The 20,455-nt window shown below is 36.6% G+C and overlaps 2 protein-coding genes across 4 annotated transcripts in view; both read left to right on the top strand.

Annotated features, from left to right (window-relative positions):
- Nucleotides 1-32: 32 nt before the first annotated feature.
- LOC126281785 (elongation factor-like GTPase 1) overlaps nucleotides 33-20,455 on the top strand; it is a 579,301-nt gene continuing 558,878 nt past the window's right edge. The window contains exons 1-3 of one of the 3 annotated variants that reach the window (XM_049980992.1): nucleotides 33-194; nucleotides 8,808-8,985; nucleotides 19,809-19,888. In XM_049980992.1, coding sequence (XP_049836949.1) covers nucleotides 8,822-8,985; nucleotides 19,809-19,888 — 244 coding nt within the window. In that variant the 5' untranslated portion in view covers nucleotides 33-194; nucleotides 8,808-8,821. The remainder of the gene's footprint in view (nucleotides 195-8,807; nucleotides 8,986-19,808; nucleotides 19,889-20,455) is intronic. The other 2 variants (XM_049980991.1, XM_049980993.1) reach the window with 2 other exon arrangements.
- LOC126281790 (cytochrome c oxidase assembly factor 7 homolog) lies at nucleotides 190-4,156 on the top strand. The gene has a single exon (XM_049981003.1). It carries the CDS (start codon nucleotides 259-261, stop codon nucleotides 958-960), a length of 702 nt encoding a protein of 233 aa, XP_049836960.1. The 5' UTR covers nucleotides 190-258; the 3' UTR covers nucleotides 961-4,156.

The raw sequence follows: 20,455 nt of genomic DNA, 5'->3' as shown, positions 1-20,455 counted from the left end.
TGTCTTGCGACGAGAGCACAGATCTTTGAGATATTAAAACTTTGAAATAACAAACGAGTGTCGGTAAACTTCGGTCGGCGATATTTGGGGCAGAAGAGTTGTGTGGTGTTGCAGTAATCCACATTAAAGGTGTAAATAAATGACAGTATACAGAAGTGAGTCACTGGAGGCTGAAAATATTGTGAGACAAGAAGGTATAACAGTGCTTCATAAGCTGTCGTGTTGACTAAATTAGATTAAGCCAGTGTGTTGTGCAATATGGGTGTAAACTTAAAAGATGAAGAAGAAGTGAAGCAATACTTACATAATTTAGGTATTGAATATCGTTTTGGTTGCTATCAAGAAAAGAAACCAGAGGTATGTCATTTGTTGGGGGATTACTTAGAAGCCATCAAGAAGGATTTTGATAAAGCAGCGAAAGTGTATAAAACTAACTGTGATGACTATAATTTTGGTAAAAGCTGTCAGAAATTTGGAAATTATTCATTTGTTGGGAAGGGAAACACCACTAAAGATACAGAAGTAGCATTTAAGTATTATAAAAAGGCATGTGACCTGGGTGAAACCAAAGCTTGCTTTAATGTTGGCGTTTTAAACATTCTAGATACTAAAAACAGCAGGAAAGAGAAGGACTATGCTTTAGGGGTAGCTTCACTACGCAAATGTTGTGATGATAACGACGCGCACTGTTGCTTTTATGTCAGCACTATGTTTTTACAGGGTCTGAAAAATGGTTTCATTGAGAAGGATATGGCTAAAGCTTATTCATTTTCATTAAAAGCTTGTGATCTAGGTAGCATGCAGGCCTGTGCAAATGTAAGTCAGATGTATCGGAGGGGTGATGGTGTTGACAAAAATGAAGATTTAGCCGAGAAATATAAGAAAAAAGCACTGGAATTGCAGCAACAGACATTCAAACAGCAGCAGCTGGAGTTTCAGCAAGGGACAAAGCCTGTGTAATTGAATGTAATGTACAAGCAAAGCAGATATTTATTAAAATTAAGTACATACCTAATAAATAGGCATGCTGTTTCAAAACTTCCTAGCTGGACATTGTAGCACCTGTGTGATTGGGTGCATATTGCTGGGCAGAATAAAACACAGAATTACTTTTGGAATATGCATTAAAAATCGGCTACTCATGCTTATGGCAATTTGAGATGGACAGACAATAATTGTCAATAGATACTATTCTTATCACAATATATTATCAGCTCTTTGTAGTTTCATAAAAACAAACTGAATGTAAAACATTTGTATTGCCTTGAAAATGTGGATTACTCACTCTGGTGAATTTCTTTTGGGTTTCAGTAAGACTGTAGGAAACACAGTACAGCAACAACAGGACACATCTGTCTAGTGTACTAATAATTGAGCATATTTGTTCTGTGTTGACTGAGTAACTATTGTCAACAGAGCATTATTCTAGACTGTCATGTATAAGATCTCTCTTTACACATCTGAATATCAAAAACGGATTATTTTTATGTTGGTGGCAAAAAGAACAGAAAAATGGCTAGACCACATGTATTAGTATGTCAATGGAGGGTTAGGTATTGGATCTTGGTAGTGAGTGTATTTTTACTTATGATGCAGAAAAATGTTTGTTTTGTTGCTGAATGATAGTTACAGGCTGTCTACATCCACAGGTACACCAGTAGCCCTTGCAACTGAGAATCTTTGTATATCACTGCCATACATTGAGGCATGGTATGTTATTGCCCTTGCTAATTTCTCACAAGTGTTGAAATGTTTTGCTCAGTCTTAGCAGTTTGTATCCCATATCACAATGCATTTGTACAATTTTAATAGTGCTTTACTTTTTTATTATTATTTTATCAAATTGCCATATTCAAGTGGTTCACATACTTTTCTTTTGTCTATTAACATATTATTTTGTCTCTTTGAAGCAGTCTGCTGCACTTACAGAGGAAGCTTTAAATATGCATTTTGTAGTGAATCTATCATTCTAGTTTTGGATAATATCATATTACATTTACCTCCACCGCCATTTGTTTCAAATTATATGTTGATATTTTTCTCAGAAAAGTTGTTATATTAATTATTAACATTTGGACATACTGTAGGCCTACATAAATTGATTGCCTTTTTTGTGCATTTTTGGTTTGGTCTGTAATGGCTTCAAACTCTGAAGTCCAATTTCAGGAAAGATGTGGTTTACATTCAACTCTGTGGTTATTAATGGGATTTAATTTTCTATTGGTCTCTGAACTTTTTGGAATTAACAAAATAGTTATAGAGGAAGTAGTATATTAATTAAATAATAATTATGGTAGTTGATGTTTGAGAGATTAAAATTTTGTCATTAGTCACTTTGAATGAAAACATCACCACCATTCAACTTCACTTCTTGAGGGAGGTAGCATGCCTATTTTACGTGCCATTGACAGAAGAGTCCTGTCCAAATCAATTAGAATGTTATTGAAGAGAATATTAGTTTCACTGAAAGTATTCGCAGTATATTGAATGGTAACTGCATTTTTCCATAATTTCATTTTAGATTGATTGCAGGCTATCTTTAGAACATTTTTTCCTCTTTCATGATACTTTGCAATTAGATAACTGTTATCCTTTACCTGTAAAAGATGTAAGGGTGTTTGTTTAGAGTATGTTGACAAGAGTGTTTGTTTAAAGTATGTTGACCATACAACTTGTTCTTTGCTGTTGGAAACATGTAATTTGTTGTATTGAGCTGTGTTTACATTTCATGTGTTAGTCCAAAGCAGTCTGTATTTTCTACACTATCAAAGATAGTTGTGTATGAAATTAGAATACAATAAATCTATAAAAGCACCATTTCACTAGCAGGCAGCAGTATCAGATGTACAAAATGGTGAAGCCACACGAGCTTTCTGAATCCACTTTTCTTAGATCTGAAAAAAAAGGGGCGAGGTGAGAAAATGTGATTAGGAGCTTTTGAAGACTAAGGAGAAAAACTTCCAGGAGCATGGATTGAGAAACTGACGGTGGGCAGGAAGAAATGAAATTTGTCAGTAAAATGCCAACAAAACATTATATTTGAATATATAAAAAGCTAAAAATGAGAGAGAAGGTAATTAGAAAATCAAGATTGGATGTTATGGGGGACACATGTTTATTGAATTATGGCAGGCAAGAACAAAAGAAGATATTGACAGCATTCTTTGTGCAAAAAGTTCTGTGTTTGTCAATGTAGTAGACTTTGGTTAAAACTTGTTCATTCTTATTAGCAGTGGCCCACTTCTTGTCTTCTCTTCCCTATGTTTTTCTCAGTGTGGGAGCAGCACACTTCAAAAGCATGCAGGAGTGAGGACATTTGCGTATACCTGTTGATCTGAGATCAGTGTTTTAAATTTTTTTATTTTTTTATTTTTATTTAGAGATTACATTACCATAATGGGGCGACACTCACTGCAGGCTTTGATTGTAGTTGTACATTTACATCCTGCAAAAACTAGTGAAGTGCTTGTCAGAGGGTGCTTATAGTTTGTTAAATATTCCAACTAACTGTCAGTCAATATGTCATTAATAATGGCATTGACATAATCAACAGTTAAACTGGAGATTGGCTTTAAGTTTTCTCACTTTAGGCTAATTTCAAATTATTTATTTCTTGATGACTACAGATTTATGATGCTGTTTTGTCTGAGCTGATTGTTATTTGAATCATTTCACTGTGACAGCGGACAGAGCTTACAGATTGTGTGATAACTGTAATTGTATTGATATGCCTAAAATTTGTTGCGAAGACTAATAGACTTATTAACTTCTTGACTTCCATTTCTGTATTATTTGATTCTTACTCTTATATAAATTTCTTACACTTATGTTATTATTATAACATTAAACTGCTGATTTCTGTTGTATTTGTTCTGTCCTGTGAGTTTTTCTTCTGGGACTCTATTTGTACCATATCTGTGAGGGGCTGATGGGAATGTGTTACCTGTATGTTCCAGTGCTGATTTAGCTAGCATAATTTTGAAGCAGGAAATAAAATGTAATGAAAGGACACGCCATTCAAAATGACCTATGTAAATGTATATTTATATAACTACCAAAAATTGTGGGTTGCTGTTCACTTGTTGTTATACATGAGAATATACTTTTTTAGTCAGAAGATTTATGTTTTTGGAATAAAGATCATTCACAAAAGGAACTGCCTCATCTTTATGTACTACCTGATGGGTTCCAGTCCTTTGCCCCACCCACTACCTAAAGTTATAAATAAAATATTAAATTGATTATGTTTATTGAGAAACATAGTCCACATGATGCTAAACCAGAGCAAAAGCTTTAGGTGCTAAAAATCACTGAACCACAGTAGACTGTGATGAATAAGAAATACTATGACTCCATAACAATTCTGTTAGTTTAAGGAAAGAAAGAATGAAACAGAAGGGTGTCAAGAGCTGATAAAAGATGTTATAGGTTATGATTTGACTCTGAAAACTTACATTCTAGGAGGTGTGCAATGACAAATTAAGAATTCTGTCATCTTCTTTCTTACATATAGGGAAATGAGTAATTCTCAAATATGAAAGTTTTGATCACACAGAAATGTAAATACAGTGCTCCTTTTAAGTTATTTGACTAAATGTTGTAAGTGCAGGAGGAGAAATCAGGTATTTCCTGGAATTTACTTCTTTTATGACATAAGCAGTAAGATAGAAATTTGATAACTGAACCACTGTTATCACGATTTACATTTTTAAATACCACTAAATGAATTGATATCGGTACTATCAGCTGTTCACAATAAAAATAAAAGTAGATGTACTTGAAACAAAACCTGTCTTATAGATATGAAGTTGACATTCTTTTAGAATAATTTAAGGATAATTTTAAGAAGCTAAAAATTGAAATACATTTAATAGATACTATATTGAGGTACTTGATAATGGAAGGAGTGGTTCTCAAACATATGGTAAACTACTAATCTTCTAAGACTGTTTTAGTGGTATTGTTATGGAAAAAGATGGTCTTCATGCAAAACGGGGGAGGGGGGGGGGGGGGGGGGGGAGCAGAGGCTAGTGTAGATAAGTGTGAAAGTTACCAGTCATCTTTGTTTGAAATGATGGGTTGAGTATGGCATAAATCAGTATAAACACAGAACATTTGAGGAATAATGTATTTATAAAAGAAACCACAAATTTGATGTTGGAAATAAAATCCCGATGAAAAAGAGAATGCATTCAAAACACAAAAATAAACAAATAAATTTTTAAGGGGAAGTGTTGAATGAGATTTACTCATAAAAATTAAAACAATTAATAGTCAAGATGTACATTTGAGGAGTGTGCATAAGTGGGTGAAATATGAAGATGGATGCAGACAATAACCAGAAAAGATAGCTGTCATTGAAGATTTACAATGCTGTGCTAACCTTAGGTTATGTTTGCAGTTGTAATGATGCTGAGTACCACATGCTGCTGTGGGTGCTGCGTGGTTGCTTTTTGGAAGATCTGTGACCACAGTAACTGTGCCTATGAACACCTAAAATATGTATTATGTGGGTATCCTGTCAGTCAGCTTGACCAGACTGTTGTAAAGGTACCTGCAGTTTAATTTCTAATGTGACTTGTTTCTACATTTTAAAGCTATACTACAGCTGAAAGTCACATTATCAAGAATATGCCACAGCTCGGGTGTATTTCTAACCTAATACTTTATATTAAAAACAAAGATTCCAAGACTTACCAAGCGGGAAAGCGCCGGCAGACAGGCACATGAACAAAACACACACAGAATTACGAGCTTTCGCAACTGGCAGTTGCTTCGTCAGGAAGGAAGGAAGGAAGGAGAGGGAAAAATGAAAGGATGTGGGTTTTAAGGGAGAGGGTAAGGAGTCATTCCAATCCCGGGAGCGGAAAGACTTCCCTTAGAGGAAAAAAAGGACAGGTGTACACTCGCGCACACACACACACACACACACACACACACACACCTGCACATACACAGACACAAGCAGTCATATATGTCTGCTTGTGTCTGTGTATGTGCAGATGGATATGTGTGTGTGTGTGTGTGTGTGTGTGTGCGAGTGTACACCTGTCCTTTTTTTCCCCTAAGGGAAGTCTTTCCGCTCCCGGGATTGGAATGACTCCTTACCCTCTCCCTTAAAACCCACATCCTTTCATTTTTCCCTCTCCTTCCTTCCTTCCTGACGAAGCAACTGCCAGTTGCGAAAGCTCGTAATTCTGTGTGTGTTTTGTTCATGTGCCTGTCTGCCGGCGCTTTCCCGCTTGGTAAGTCTTGGAATCTTTGTTTTTAATATATTTTTCCCATGTGGAAGTTTCTTTCTGTTTTATTTACATTAACCTAATACTTTTCGATATTTCTCTTTAAGTAAGAGAAACTTCATTTCTTAACATGTGAAAGCGGGAAAAGGTAACATAATCTGATGGACTTATATGTAATGCAAACACTGTGGCAATTAAGCTAACTATAATTACACTTTTTTTTAAACCAAAACTCCATTTCAACAAGATAAAATAAAATAAAACCAGTCTATTGTAGTGTGAAATGAGAAGTGATTTGAATTCATTTATGCATGCAAAAAATAGAAACATTTTTAATGACACTGTAGTTGCCTTGTAAGTGCAACAGATGATAATCATTGCCTGTAAGTGTATCACAAGAAATCCCATTTGTCATGTAGAATACCAGTCAAGTATATAACTCTTTCCAGCATTTACTGCCCTTCCCCATGACAGGTCCGTATCCATAAAGTAAGCAATCATTTTTCATTTCTGTTTAGTGGTAGCCTTTATTACTCTTATGCTCTAACTCATGAAAGCAGATTTTTCAAATTGTGTCATTGAGTAACTATTTTTTACACATCATGCTGTGTACTTGATTGGCATTACATCCTGTGAAGTTGATTCTTTTAGTACTGGGAGAGGGGGGGGGGTATTTAGCTGTATAGTTGTCAGATATGGATTGTGCTTCAGGTATACTATAAATAGTTGTGGTTAGCTCATAATTCAATATTGAATGTAGATGTAAAAGAATTGTCATATGTAGCTAGATCACAGAAATAGTGAAAATAGTACCTTCATAGTTTTGCAGAGAATTGAGATCAAGAACTGTTGGTTTGCAAGTCTCCGTTTTCAGTGTGTTTATAAATATAAACTAATACCTTACAGACAGATATGTAGGTGCTAGAAGGAAAAAGATAGTCCCATACTGAAACAGTTTGAGAAACATAGCTTTTTTACAGATGGTTCTTCATTTCACCAACAAAAAATGGTCAGTGCAAGAATCTTCTCTTAGCTATTACTTTTCAGTAATTTGCAGACAGGAACATTTGCTTTAATATTTATGCAGCTCTGCAGTCATCTTGCTTCCAGTTGGTTAACTGGCCCCAATAATCTTTCAGACAAGCCTTGCACTTTTTTTTTCTTTCTATGATTTAATCCTGATGTTCTGAGCACCCTTTTATTCTCAGTGACCACTAATTTTTATGTCCTTAAATTATGAAACACCACAAAAAATGTAGTTTCATTTAGAATATATTATAATCGAAGGCTATATAAATCCTGTTATTGTGGGGCATGTAATCTTTTGCTACACACTGAAATGAAATTCATTATAAATAATCCATGACAACTGGAGAAGAACAGTGATGTCCCTACTTACAACACTAGATGGGAAAATACATTTATTACCTGTTATTAAAGCTGTCAGTGGCTCTGAAAGGAGCTCAATATGCAGCAACAAAAATCTTTCATCACCTGCCCAGTAACGTAAAATCTATATCATTTCAATAAATGAATCATTCAAATGATGTATGGAACATGTAACTAACTAATTGAGATAGGTACCACTGTGCTCTAAATTGTAGGAGTGAGCAAGGTGGTGCAGAGGTTACCATACAGCAGTCTCATTCTGATGGAGCAGGTTTTGTGTCTTCAACCAGACGTCTTTCCCACCCTTGAATAATGCAGACTTGTGTTATGTTTCTAAGTACCTCATCTACAGCAGGACATTAAACTTTAAACCTCCTTCCTTTTTTTATTAGTCAGTGATAAGTGGTTCATCTAAATCATTAAAGGTATTTTCCAGAGTGGCTCCACTGAAAAGGACCTTCCCGATCCATGTTCAGTCAGTCTCTAATTGTCATTGATGGAATGTTAAACTCTTATTATTCTCAAATTGTGGTAGATTGTCACAATGAGTTGTATTTGAGGTCTCATGTATATTTGTGTGGGACATATATATTTGTCACACGTATTTGAGGTAGATTGGAATACATTTAACAGTGTTTAAGTGACTTTTCATTTTGTTGGTATACTTCTGTACTCTCATTTATTATCGCTTTTCAAGTGTAACAGTTGAACAGCAGCAAACTTTAACTCATTAGGAGACTCTTAATTGATACCTGTGCAGAAGAGAAATTAAAAATTGAACAACATTGAAATTACAATCTTGGTCATTGGGTTTTTCAGGCATCTGAAACATATAAGCAGGTTTTGTGACCCAACTTGCTGCACTATCTTTAATTATTTCCTCAAACATCATAATGAGAGAGTCTGTGTTAACATTTGAAGGCTAGAGCTAATAGTTAAATCCTGAGGCATGTTCAAGTGGCTGAGCTAATGAAACATTGTCAATAAAAGCCAGAGATTTGAATTCTGTGTATGTCTGGATATAGTTGTAATCTATTTGCTGTACCGGTTTTAAATCTGTTCATTCATAATTCGTTCATTTGTAAATAAAAAAAAAATCTCCTGTGGAGACACAGATATATATGTATGAAATAGTGCTAGAATCAAAGTAACAATAATTTATTTGTATTTTGTTTTTAGGAATTTGATGCAAGATGAGGTTAGTTAATGCAGAGAAATTGTCTCAGTTGCAAATAAAAACTGATCACATACGCAATATATGTATCATTGCACATGTAGATCATGGGAAAACAACATTAGCAGATTCACTAGTTGCTAGTAATGGGATAATCTCACCGAAGATGGTAGGAAAACTCAGGTATGTTACTTTTTTTGAGAGATGTAGATATTTTTTTCGCATAGAGTTCTACAGTTCAGGCATCATTCATATCTTTATGCTACCTACACAGTAAAGTATTTACTCTGCAAAATACAGTGAGTATTACTTGATAACAGTTTATATGTACAATAATAATTTACCACCATAACTATCATCAAAGTAAAATAGAAACAAAGTACAAAGAATGACAACAGGCAACCAATCATATGCACATCAATGGTGCACAGTAGCCACACTTCAAAAACATACGGTTATACGAATTACAATACACTCTCTAAGCAAAAAAATATTGTTACATGCTAACAGTTTACAAGACTGTCTTTAGGTACTTTTTTTATTTACATAGAGTGATTTATGCATAATTATGTTCAGTCAATGTGTTTATACTCCTCTTTTACATACATTGATTTGATTTACACATAACTGTGCTCTCTCTCTCTCTCTCTCTCTCTCTCTCTCTCTCTCTCTCTCTACACACACACACACACCATATTGATTATAAATTCATAAATTATTTAATGAAGTAGAAACAGTAATTAAAAAGATGTCATTTGAGTTTGTGTTTGAAGTTAATAAATATGTATTAAATTCTTTACATCGCTGGGTAGATGGTCAGTCATTTTTATGTCTGAATACCTCATTCTTTATTGAGTATATATATTACGAACTGTTTTCAGTATGCCCAACTATTTAAGGAGTTGTCCATAAGAGTGGACACCACTTTTTATCCTATTACATGTTCAACAAACACTTATTTCCTGAATGATAAGTTAACCCAGAATTTGATGCCAAATGGCATTAATAAATAAACATAGAAGTAAATAAATTTTTAAAATTTTCATCTCCAAAATTTGCAATACAAGCAGAGTTTAACACATAAAATAAAGAAAAGGCAACAACTCACCTATACCTGACTGATGTGTGGCGCTGCCAAAGTATTCACAACAAAGTGCCAGAGTTTGAAGTGTTCATGAAAAGCAGTGAAGCTCATGTAATACTAGTTACAGAAAGCTGGTTGAAACCTGAAATTGATAGCAGTGAGGTTTTTGTGGAAAATTTGATTGTATATCAGAAGGATAGGCCAATGGGAAATGGTGTATGTGTTACAGTTGACAAGAAACTAAAATCCATTGAGATCAATATTAAAGCTACATATGAGATTGTTTGGACAAGACTCAGGTGTAGGTGTAAAATTATAATTGGATCCTTCTATCCCACGAGTCTCAATTCCAATATAACTGAAAATTTCAGAAAAAAAACTCTGTACACTTGTATGTAAGTTCCTCTGTCATACTGCAGTCATCAGGGGAGACTATAGTCATCCAACAATTGGGAAAATTACGGTTTTGTTAGCGGTGGGCATGATAAGACATTGTGTGAAATAAATGCCTTCTCTGAAAACTACCTAGAATAGGTAGTTATGAACCCCACTCATGATGAGAATGTATTGGGTCTAATGACAACAAATAGACCTGACGTCTTTGAGGATGTCCACATCGAAACTGATGTCAGTGACCATGACACAGTTGTGGCAGCAGTGATTACCGAAATACAAGGGACAACTACAAACAAACAGAAAGATATAAATGTATAGTAAACTAGATAAAAAACCAGTGAGAAACTTGGAACTTTCAGTACGGGACAGGAGCATGTAGAGGAACTGTGGCTCAAGTTTAAAAGAGTAGTTGACCATGCTCTAGATAGATATCTACCCAGTAGAACAGTTCATAATAGGATGGACCCTCCATGATATTCAATCACTGTAAAGAAACAAAGATTACTGCATAATAAGTGTAAAACAGAGCATAGGCTATAGTGAGAGAGATAATGAATGAAACACATTTGGCTGTCAGGAGAGCAATGCGTGATGCCTCCAGTGACTGAAATGCTTAACTCTATTTTCAAATGCTCCTTTATGTAGGAAAACCCGTGAGAACTGCCCCAACTTTATCTTTGTACCACTGAAAAGATGAATGAAAAAAGTGTAAGTGTCAGTGGTGTTGAGAAACAGCTGAAATCATTAGATTACTGAAAATTTTATACGCAGATTTGCATCTGAATTAGTTCCTCTTATAACTGTAATCTATCTTAGATCCCTTGAACAAAAAACTGTGCCCAGTTCTTGAAAAAAAAGCACAGGTCACACCCGTCAACAAGAAGGGTAGCAGAAGTGATACACAAAACTACCGTCCAATATCGCTGACATCAGTTTGTTATAGCATCTTAGAACATATTCTGAGCTCAAACATAATGAGATATCTTGAACAGAATGACCTCCTCAATGCTAACCAGCATAGATTGTGCAACCATCAATCATGTGAAAGCCAACTTGCAGTTTTCTCACATGACATACTGAAAGCTTTGGATTGAGGCAGTCAGGTAGATGCAATATTTCTTTATTTCCAAAAAGTTTTTGACTCGATACCACACCTGCACTTATTGTCAAAAGGATGATAAAATGGGGCATCAAGTGAAATTTGTGACTGGATTAAGGACTTTTTGGTAGGGATGGTGCAGCATGTTATCTTGGATAGTCATTTTTAACTTGATTTTTTTCATTCATCCAGGAACCACAATGACTTAAGATTTGTGACCCTAATACAACAAAAATGCAAAGCTCAAAATATACATACATACAGAATGTATAAGTATACTTTTAAGAAGATGGGTCTGGTGGTCAGCTGTGGCCTTGATGAAGGGAGTGTTGTTTATATAAGTTACCCGCAGACACTAATACTGTTAAAGCACCATATTCAAGTAGCATAAAACATTTATTTTACAAGAGCAAGGTATAACTTACTACTATGAACAAGGGACAAACATATGTCAGTGAACATTTCACCAAACTTAAACACATTGATGACTGTATGATGTCACTATAATCATCACTGAAATGTATGATCACTCCACCACTAGTGTCAAAGATTGAATCAGACTTATTTCCCTGCTTGCAGTTCACTTGCTTCATGGAGTCCATTGCAGTGTTTTGTGGACTGCTGTGAGCTGCATCTTGTGGCATTGTCACATCTGCTACAGCACCCGTAAGTTTGGTTTCTGCTGAGTGTTGTGGCTGGTTGATGGTAGCTAAAGGTGGCGCATATTTTCAGTAGGTGGAGTAGCTGCATTGCCCATAATGATGGGGGGTAGCAAAATGTGGGCTTGAGGCGATCCACGGAGACTGTGGTGGAAGTGCCCATAATATTGATCTTAAACATCTTTTCCTTCCCTGGTGACCATTACATAAGCTTCATAATATGGGGGTTGGAGTGGCTTGCATACCGCTTTATACCAGACAAAAACTTGGTCATACATTGCTAGAGCCTTGAAAATAAAATGATGACGAGTCAGGTTGGCCACACTGTGCGACAGGGCAGAGTTGTCGCCGCAGCTTTGAGACAATGCCAGATGCACCAACGCAGTCATTAGATTTTTACTCAAGGAATTCACTTGCTTGCCATATTGTTTGGCTGTATACAAGATCAGCTACTGTAGCCCTGAAATCTTCCTTGATGGATGCTTGAAGGCTTAGAAGCACAATGGATAATGTCCCTGTCCACTGTTGCAAATTGTGACATCTTAATGTTCCTTTCAGTGTTGTTCAGTGAGTCCCTTAGCTGCAGAGTGGCAACCTAGTGTGGATAGACTTCATGTTTGGCAAGGTAGCGGGTGCTTGAAACAAATAACACTCAAATTGTCAACTTTGATATGTAGCAGTACAAAGAGGCATGCTGAAATTGGCAGTCCATCATCAAAAGAATGTGGTTACCACAGTTTCAGTGCTTATATTACCCATAGGGAGTGCCTCTGACTGACGCACAAAGAGGTCAATGGTCGTAAGGCAGTAGTGAAACTGTCAGATGATGGCAACAGCTGAGTTATGTCTAAATGGATGTGCTCAAATCATTGCTTATGCGATAGAAGTGAGCCAGTTGCCGCATTGATGATTGCAATCACAAATGATTTGCAATCACCGAGCAATGTGGTGCAGTGGTTAGCACACTGCACTCGCATTCAGGAGGACTATGGTTCAGTCCCATGTCTGCCTGTCCTGATTTAGATTTTCTGTGATTTCCCTAAATCACTTCAGGCAAATGCCAGGATGGTTCCTTTGAAAGGGGTTGGCCGGCTTCCTTCCCCATCCTTCCCTAATATGATGAGACCGATGACCTTGCTGTCTGGTCTCTTCCCCCAAATCAACTCCATCCCCCAACCCAACAATTTGCAATCTTTGTCAATACTCGACCACACTATAAGAGCATTTCACAAGATTCAGTGTACCATGGACCCCTGGATGTGCCAACTTTTTTAATGACACAGTGATTTGGTGTTGAAACTGCAGAAGGACAAATGATCACGTGTTCACTACTGAAACTTCACAATGCATCCATATCTTCAGTAGAGGTACTGGAATGTGGTGGACATGCAGGCTGGTTGGTCGCTCCAGTAATGCGCACAATTCTGGATCAAGATGTTGTGGCTTAGTGAGAGCTTTGTGGTCAATTGTGGTGTTAAACATCTTGATGTGAGAGAGGCATCTGCTGGAACATTCAAATAATCCTGAACACAAATAACATATGTCATAAATTCTCCAGTGTAATCCAAGTTTTGCATCTGCCGTGGTGATGCCTTGTCTGGCATTTGATAAAAGGGAATTGACATTAGTTTGTACTTGGTGACAAAAGTAAACTGCTGGCCTTCAAGCATGTGGTAAAACGTTTTTATGGCAACATACATTGTGTACAGCTTGCGATTGTATGTCAGCCATCCTTGCTGTGTTTGTGAAAGCTTCTGGCTGTCAACACTGTTCTATTTACTACTGTAGTATAGGGCTCATTGCTGTTACTGATGTGTCTACCATCAAAGTGAGGGGAGGCGGGAGGGAGAGGGCTGAGTGTCAGAATGTGCTAACAGCATAGTTTCAGTGATGATAGTTTTCACTCTGGTGAAACCTGCCTCTGTGTTGCTACACAAGATTTGATCCTCTGGCTTTGGAACACCTCATAACAAGTCATTCAATGTAGCTGTCAACAATGCATGGTTGTGCAGAAAATGGCAATAGAAATTTATTAAGCCTAGGTATTGTCATAACTCTCATATTCTGACTGGCTCTGGGTATTTGACTATGGCTTCATTTTTCTCTTGCAGCAACCTTCAATTTTCTCTTGCTGTGGCTGAATTCCTTGGGTGTTGATGATGTACCCAAGGAATTGCACCTTTCACTCTGAATACACACTTCAAAGGGACTCATAAAAGATGTGCAGAGTGACGCATCTCCTGTGGTTTGTTTCACCCGCGCAGGGCGGTCAGTGCAACGTGACATGGTTGTTTCCAGTCTTATTGCTTGTTCAGACCACGTCGTGATCACCAAAAACGTTGTTTATTAGAGTTACTCTCAGGCATTAATACTGTTAAAGAACCATACCCAAGTAGCATAAAAATTTTATTTTGAAAGAGCAAGGAATAAATAACCACTACAAAATGAAGAATAAACATATGTCAGTGAATGTATTACCCAATGTAAATACTTCGAACACTGTCTGATGTCCTATAAATGTCACAGCAAAATACAATCACTACAGGACCATTCTGGCATTTGCCTGAAATGATTTAAGGAAACCACAGAGAACCTAAATCAGGATCACCAGATAAAGCGAACTCCGTCCTGCTGAATATGAGGATTTAATGTAATTGGGTAGATAAAAAATCTGATCACCAAACGGTGACAGTACACACACAGTGATTACTGCTGAAAAAAATGTGCATGATTTAATAAAAGTGAGCCCTCATACTCAGGTATAAGAAGTTATTCTTAGAGCAGTTGAGAAGGCAACACTGGCACGATAACTAAGGCAGTGTGAGGTACCGATGACAGATGGTTTGTTAGGTACGGATATCTTGAGAAAGATCGCCTAAATTGTGGTCCTTCTCCACTATTGGCTGCTGCATTTGGTAGTTGTGCACCAAAATGGTTATCTTCTGTTATTAATATTTGAAAAATTAAACAACATATTTACTTGAATTTCAAATTAAAGCATATCTCAATAGTGTGCTGTCATTCCATTATTTCACAAATATTAATAACGAGTAGAATAATAAACAACTGCTAAACGAAGAGACAGATGAAGCACTTTGGAGATCTTTGGATCACTTCTAACTTAGATGATGGGCAAAGTGGTTTGGCTGTAAGATCAGAGTTGGTTCTTGGAGGACGGCCATGTTGTCTGCTGCAGTGTCAGTTAAGACTTAATTTGCAATGTGAGAGCTGGTTGGGAAGCCTCAGAGGACAGACATGTTGTCTACATGTTGTCTGCCATGGTCAGTGTTATTTAAGACTTCACTAGCAAAATATGGTTATTTGGTATGTATAATTGAGAACAGTGTGGTGTGATAGTAACTATGAAAATGCGCAGTTTGTTATTTTGTTGAAGAAGGAAAGTTATTTGTGACTCCAAAGTGGATTGTAATTATGCAGTTTCTTGTGTTCTGCTAATATAGCCGAGTGGCATCCCATATAAACAAACTGATTGAAAAATTAGTTATTTCTAAAATAACAGTACCTTGCTTAGAGTTTCTTACAGCCTCAAGATAACAGATTCACAACCTGTGAGCTGTTTTCTGCACACTGTAGAAGACTGCAGCTTTGAGATGATTTGTTAGAACTTATGCCTTCAACTCAGGCTGGTGGAAGCAAATAGGCATCTCGCGTGTACTGCTATCTTAGTACAAAAGAGACAAAGACACGTCATCTGTGGTAACACAGAGGATGTATGAAAGAGAAATATTTTTGAGGGAAGGGTTTATCATATGCACGTGTTTATCTCTCCCTCTTCCCCTCTCTTTTTCAACTTGCTGTACGGAAACAGTAAAAAATAGACAGGTCAGAATATGGAAGATGTAGCAAACTAAAATGGAGTGAAGAAGGAGCATTTACTGTGAAGAAATGCTGAGACTCAGAAATAAACGTAAATTAAGGTTAGGTGGGTGGTGAGAATGAAGGACATGTTGTATCACTGTTTTCTATCTGCGGAGTTCTGAGAAACTGGTGTAATCTCTGTCTTGGATATTACCCTATCTTCCACCTTTAAACTCTTGGGTTTCCACATGTTGTCGAGTGCAGTCCCCAACAATCACTCTTTCCTTCTCATCCCATCTAGTAAGTCTCCCCTGACCTGCTTTTCTGGGTGACTTTCCTGAAATCAAGCCCTCGGTAAACCTCTCCAGTCCTTTTCCTTCACCCCTCTTCCTTCCCCTTCTGCTGGAAATAGGAGCCACTGGCTCTGAAAGCTTGCATAAGTATAACCTCCTTTTATATGCATGCTCTGTCACCACTTGGTACATAGATTTTTTATCCATCCAAATACATTATATTGTCAAAAATTGATTATTTTCATTTAATATGAGGTTAATGTCTTAACAACTACACTGCCTCATTTGGCCAATCCTTTTTGGACAATGTTGTTTGATTTAAACACAATTTGCTCAAAATAATTTGTATTATAAAACACTGTTTTGTACTTCAGACTTCACACGCTAAGGGCACCCAATGGTGACTTCTGGGCTATGAGTGTGCTGCTATGCCCCTTGTGCTAACACTAGTCTGTTCAGAAAATTCACTCTAATCCCATAAACATGCAGCTATGCCCCATGCATGTCTTCATGTTCTTCCCTCAGCCCACCTGAAAAACTGAGGCAGCATCCCATCATGATAAGTCAGATGTTGAGCTCAGGAGAATGACAAGACATCACCATCATGGACTATGGATCTTAGCACATAATTTTTTGTGAAGTCATACTCTGTGGTCATGTATAACAATGTGACAGGTTGTTGTAGTTATTCCCTTTCATTGCTAACCACTATACTGAGTCTTCTAGGTAATCTTTAATTGTGTAGTATTCAAGCAATCACAAAAGTCTCAACAATTTGTACCACTTAATTGACGTTCCAGTAATTTTAACCCCTTAACTTAATGATTTTTCAAAAAATAATAATTTTTTATTAGTGGAAAGCATTCTGTAATGAATGAAATTATGTGTAAACATATAAAAATGGCCTTTAAGTCTCAAAATAATGAGTTACAAAATTTCAAAATCACCAATAATAAAATCGCAAGTACACTTGTGCACTGAAACTTGAAGTCATTTTTTAGTTTCTTTGTAGCTATAAAGTCTAAACCATGTATTTCACAATGGTTTTCTGTGAACATAAATATAGATAACTTTTAAATTTCAAAAGAATGAGTTACAAAAGTTTGAAGATCACCAATAATAAAATCCCAAGTATACTCATGAGCTAGACTTTGACTAAAGTGTCCTGAAACTTGAAGTCATTTTGTACTTTCTGTGTAGCTTTGAAGTCTGACCATGGATTTCACAGTGATTTCCTGTGATCATAAATCTTGGAGGAGCTGGCTGGAGCACAGTGGATGTATTGATCTTGTACCACTGGTGAGCACTTGTTGCTCAGCTGACAAACTGTCATCACCTTCAGTCTCTAATGAAACAACATCACCGTCTCCTTCACTTTCTGAACTGCTTAATCCAATGTTAAACTTAGGATCATTACAGTAATCCTTCCTTGAGAACATTTCGTAAATAACAAGAGAGGAGAAAGTCTGAAAGCGCTTGTTTTCTTGTTGAATATCCGAAGATGCACACAATAAAGACGTTATGTAGTGGCAACCACCTCAACCAAAACACAACAGCCAGGATACAAATGTAGTACCAGATGCTGTCTAACTGCCAAACTCGTAACTGTCAGCTGGCTTTTGTTATTTCGAGGGTCTCTTCCTAAGTTGCTCAAGTATACTCAGGATTTTAAGCTTTCATTAAAATAATAAAAATGAGATAACTCGGGGCTTTATGTCAGGGTCAAAGAATTTTTCAAGATGAAAAATTTTGTGGAATGTGTTTGGGGTACCCCTGGATAAAAACCTAAAACAGAATCAAAACACAGAGTGCTGGTGCATTTTCCACTCTTTAAGTTACAGATTTACAAAAAAAAAGTATTCATTCATCTAAAGTGAGCAGTAAATACTCTGTGTAGATGAGACAACTGCACATCGTTGCAGAGGCCACTTCAAAAACATTTTGCATTCTTACCTCCTTAACTGTGGCTGACTGCTGTGGCAGTCTCCTGCTCCAGACGTTCTCAGCTGCTGTAGAAGTTTTGGTTCAAACTTGTTTACCATTTTCATCTCTATACTTTGACTGAAGCTCTTATTGGTGTACTTCCACCAGACTATATGATTCACCTTAAATTCAGCAGTCATTATTGAAACTTGTGGTACTGAAAGCTCATCAGATTTTAATTCTTTGCTTAAACTGGTTTGTGCATCTATTATTATGATTTATGTAACTGAAAGTGTTTATCAAGTTAAGGCATCTCACTCAAGAATGTAAGTAAATATATCCCACCTTTCCTAGTGCTCATCCAAAGCACAGAATAAGAATGTATTGCATGTTAGTAGTATCCAACACCCAGCGAGCAATAGTGTAGCATCCAAGGCTTGGCCGAAATGTTTCACTTGCTGCAGAAAAAGCAATAGCAGTATTTCGTGATGTTCATAAAAATCACTTTTGATTTACACAGGCATAATACCACAGAGAAATATAATTTTTCATATATTCCTTTCAAAGGTTCTGAATGTTGAAGTAGATCTTGGTTGTTCTCATAAGCAGCTTCTTTGTAAACGATCTCAAAGTGTTACAAGTAATGTAGTGTAGTTTTTTAGCAGGTGTGAACAACAGAAGTTTCCCCACAGTTTCTATGGACCGCACATTAACATTAATTCATAACTCTCCACATGGAACAACTTACTAGTTTCTTCTTGGCATGAACTGGTGCTGTCTTCTGTTAATCATATGAGATCTTAAAAATCTGATATTATGTTGAGACATGGTAGTTTTTAGCTGTGTTCCATCATTCCATACATATCATTTCAAAGACTTTTGCTGTTAAATGTTTTCAACTGTTAGGAGTTTTAAAACAGTAATTGTAACATATTCAGCTAAGTATATGACAACATTGTTTTTCAGCAGGTAGACATGTCTGTTTTGATTATGACTTGTTACTTGTTACTGAATGTCAGAGGGGGTAGGGTGGAGGGGCAGGGGGGATTTTCTGTGGAAAGTTTTAAAAGCTTGATGTATGACATCAGAAGTGTCTGGAATGTAATAATTTGAGGAAGCATTCCACACAGAAAATATGTATATTTCTAATAGAATTTTCATATTCTTATTTTTTCCTCCTGTGTAGTCGTCATCCTCCACTTTTTGAAAATTAGCTTTTACATTGCAGCTAGAAAACTGAAATTTAATGACTGGTTAACGTATTTTCAGTTAAATGTGAATGACACCACACCAAGTAGCACAAATATGTTTCTGGGATATTGAACAATGGAAAATCCAGGGTGGAATGTAACAATATTACAAAAAGGAAAGTTGCTACTCACTATATAGCAGAGATGCTGAGTCGCAGATAGGCTCAACAGAAAGACTGTCACAGATATAGCTTTCGACCAGTAAAACCTTCGTCTTAGAGAGAGAGTGTGTGTGTTTTGCCTAATTTTGACAAAGCTATATTTGTGGCAGTCTTTTCGTTTTGCCTATCTGCTTCCCAGTACAATCGCTACGTGGTGAGTAGCAACTTTCCTTTTCACATTATTGTTTCTGGGAAATGATATGATGCTGATGTAAGAATTTCTTGTATTTTAGTGCCTTATGTAACACAAGTAATGAAAAAGAAATTACATCTCAAAAAGAATGATGTTATATCACTCTCATGAGAGCATTTATACTTGCAGGTACATGGACAGTCGTAAAGATGAGCAGGAGAGGGGAATTACAATGAAGAGTAGCTCCATTGCTCTCCTGTATACTATAGGTAAGAACTACAATGTACATGCATTTTTCCTGACACCACCTTGTTTATTGTATGAAATAGTAGTACTGTATTAAAAAAAGAGAAAAGAATGAGTAGGTCGGCATTTAGGTTGCTATAATCATTTATGCACCTGTGGCTTAGGTGTAGCATCTTTGATAAGTAATCAAAACATCCTTAGTCCCAGGTTTGAGACCCACCATCACTTAAATTTTGATTAATAATCAGCACTGGTGGCCAAAGACTTCTGGCATAAGAAGTCACCCTTATTCTGCCAATAGCCTTGTCAAAGAGGGCAGGAGGAGGTTCATGGCACACTCTTGTGCTTGGAGTGGGAAATCGACCTTAAAGGTGGAAGAATCAAATACAGAAGGGCAATGAAAACTCTTTCATTAAAGAGACACAATGTGTATTCACAGGACATGTGGCCTGTAATTGAAAAAAAAAAAAAAAAAAAAAAAAAAAAGTCATGGTGATCTCTCCATTGGCAAAAGATTCTGGAATAGTCTCCCATTCAGATCTCCTGGAGAGGACTGCCAATGGGGAGGTGACTGTGAGAAAAAAATTGAA

The sequence above is a fragment of the Schistocerca gregaria genome, chromosome 7 (assembly GCF_023897955.1).
Source record: "Schistocerca gregaria isolate iqSchGreg1 chromosome 7, iqSchGreg1.2, whole genome shotgun sequence".
NCBI classification, from domain to species: Eukaryota; Metazoa; Arthropoda; class Insecta; order Orthoptera; family Acrididae; genus Schistocerca; species Schistocerca gregaria.
Note: the sequence above shows the minus strand (reverse complement) of the source record. Positions and strands in the feature narration are given on the sequence as shown.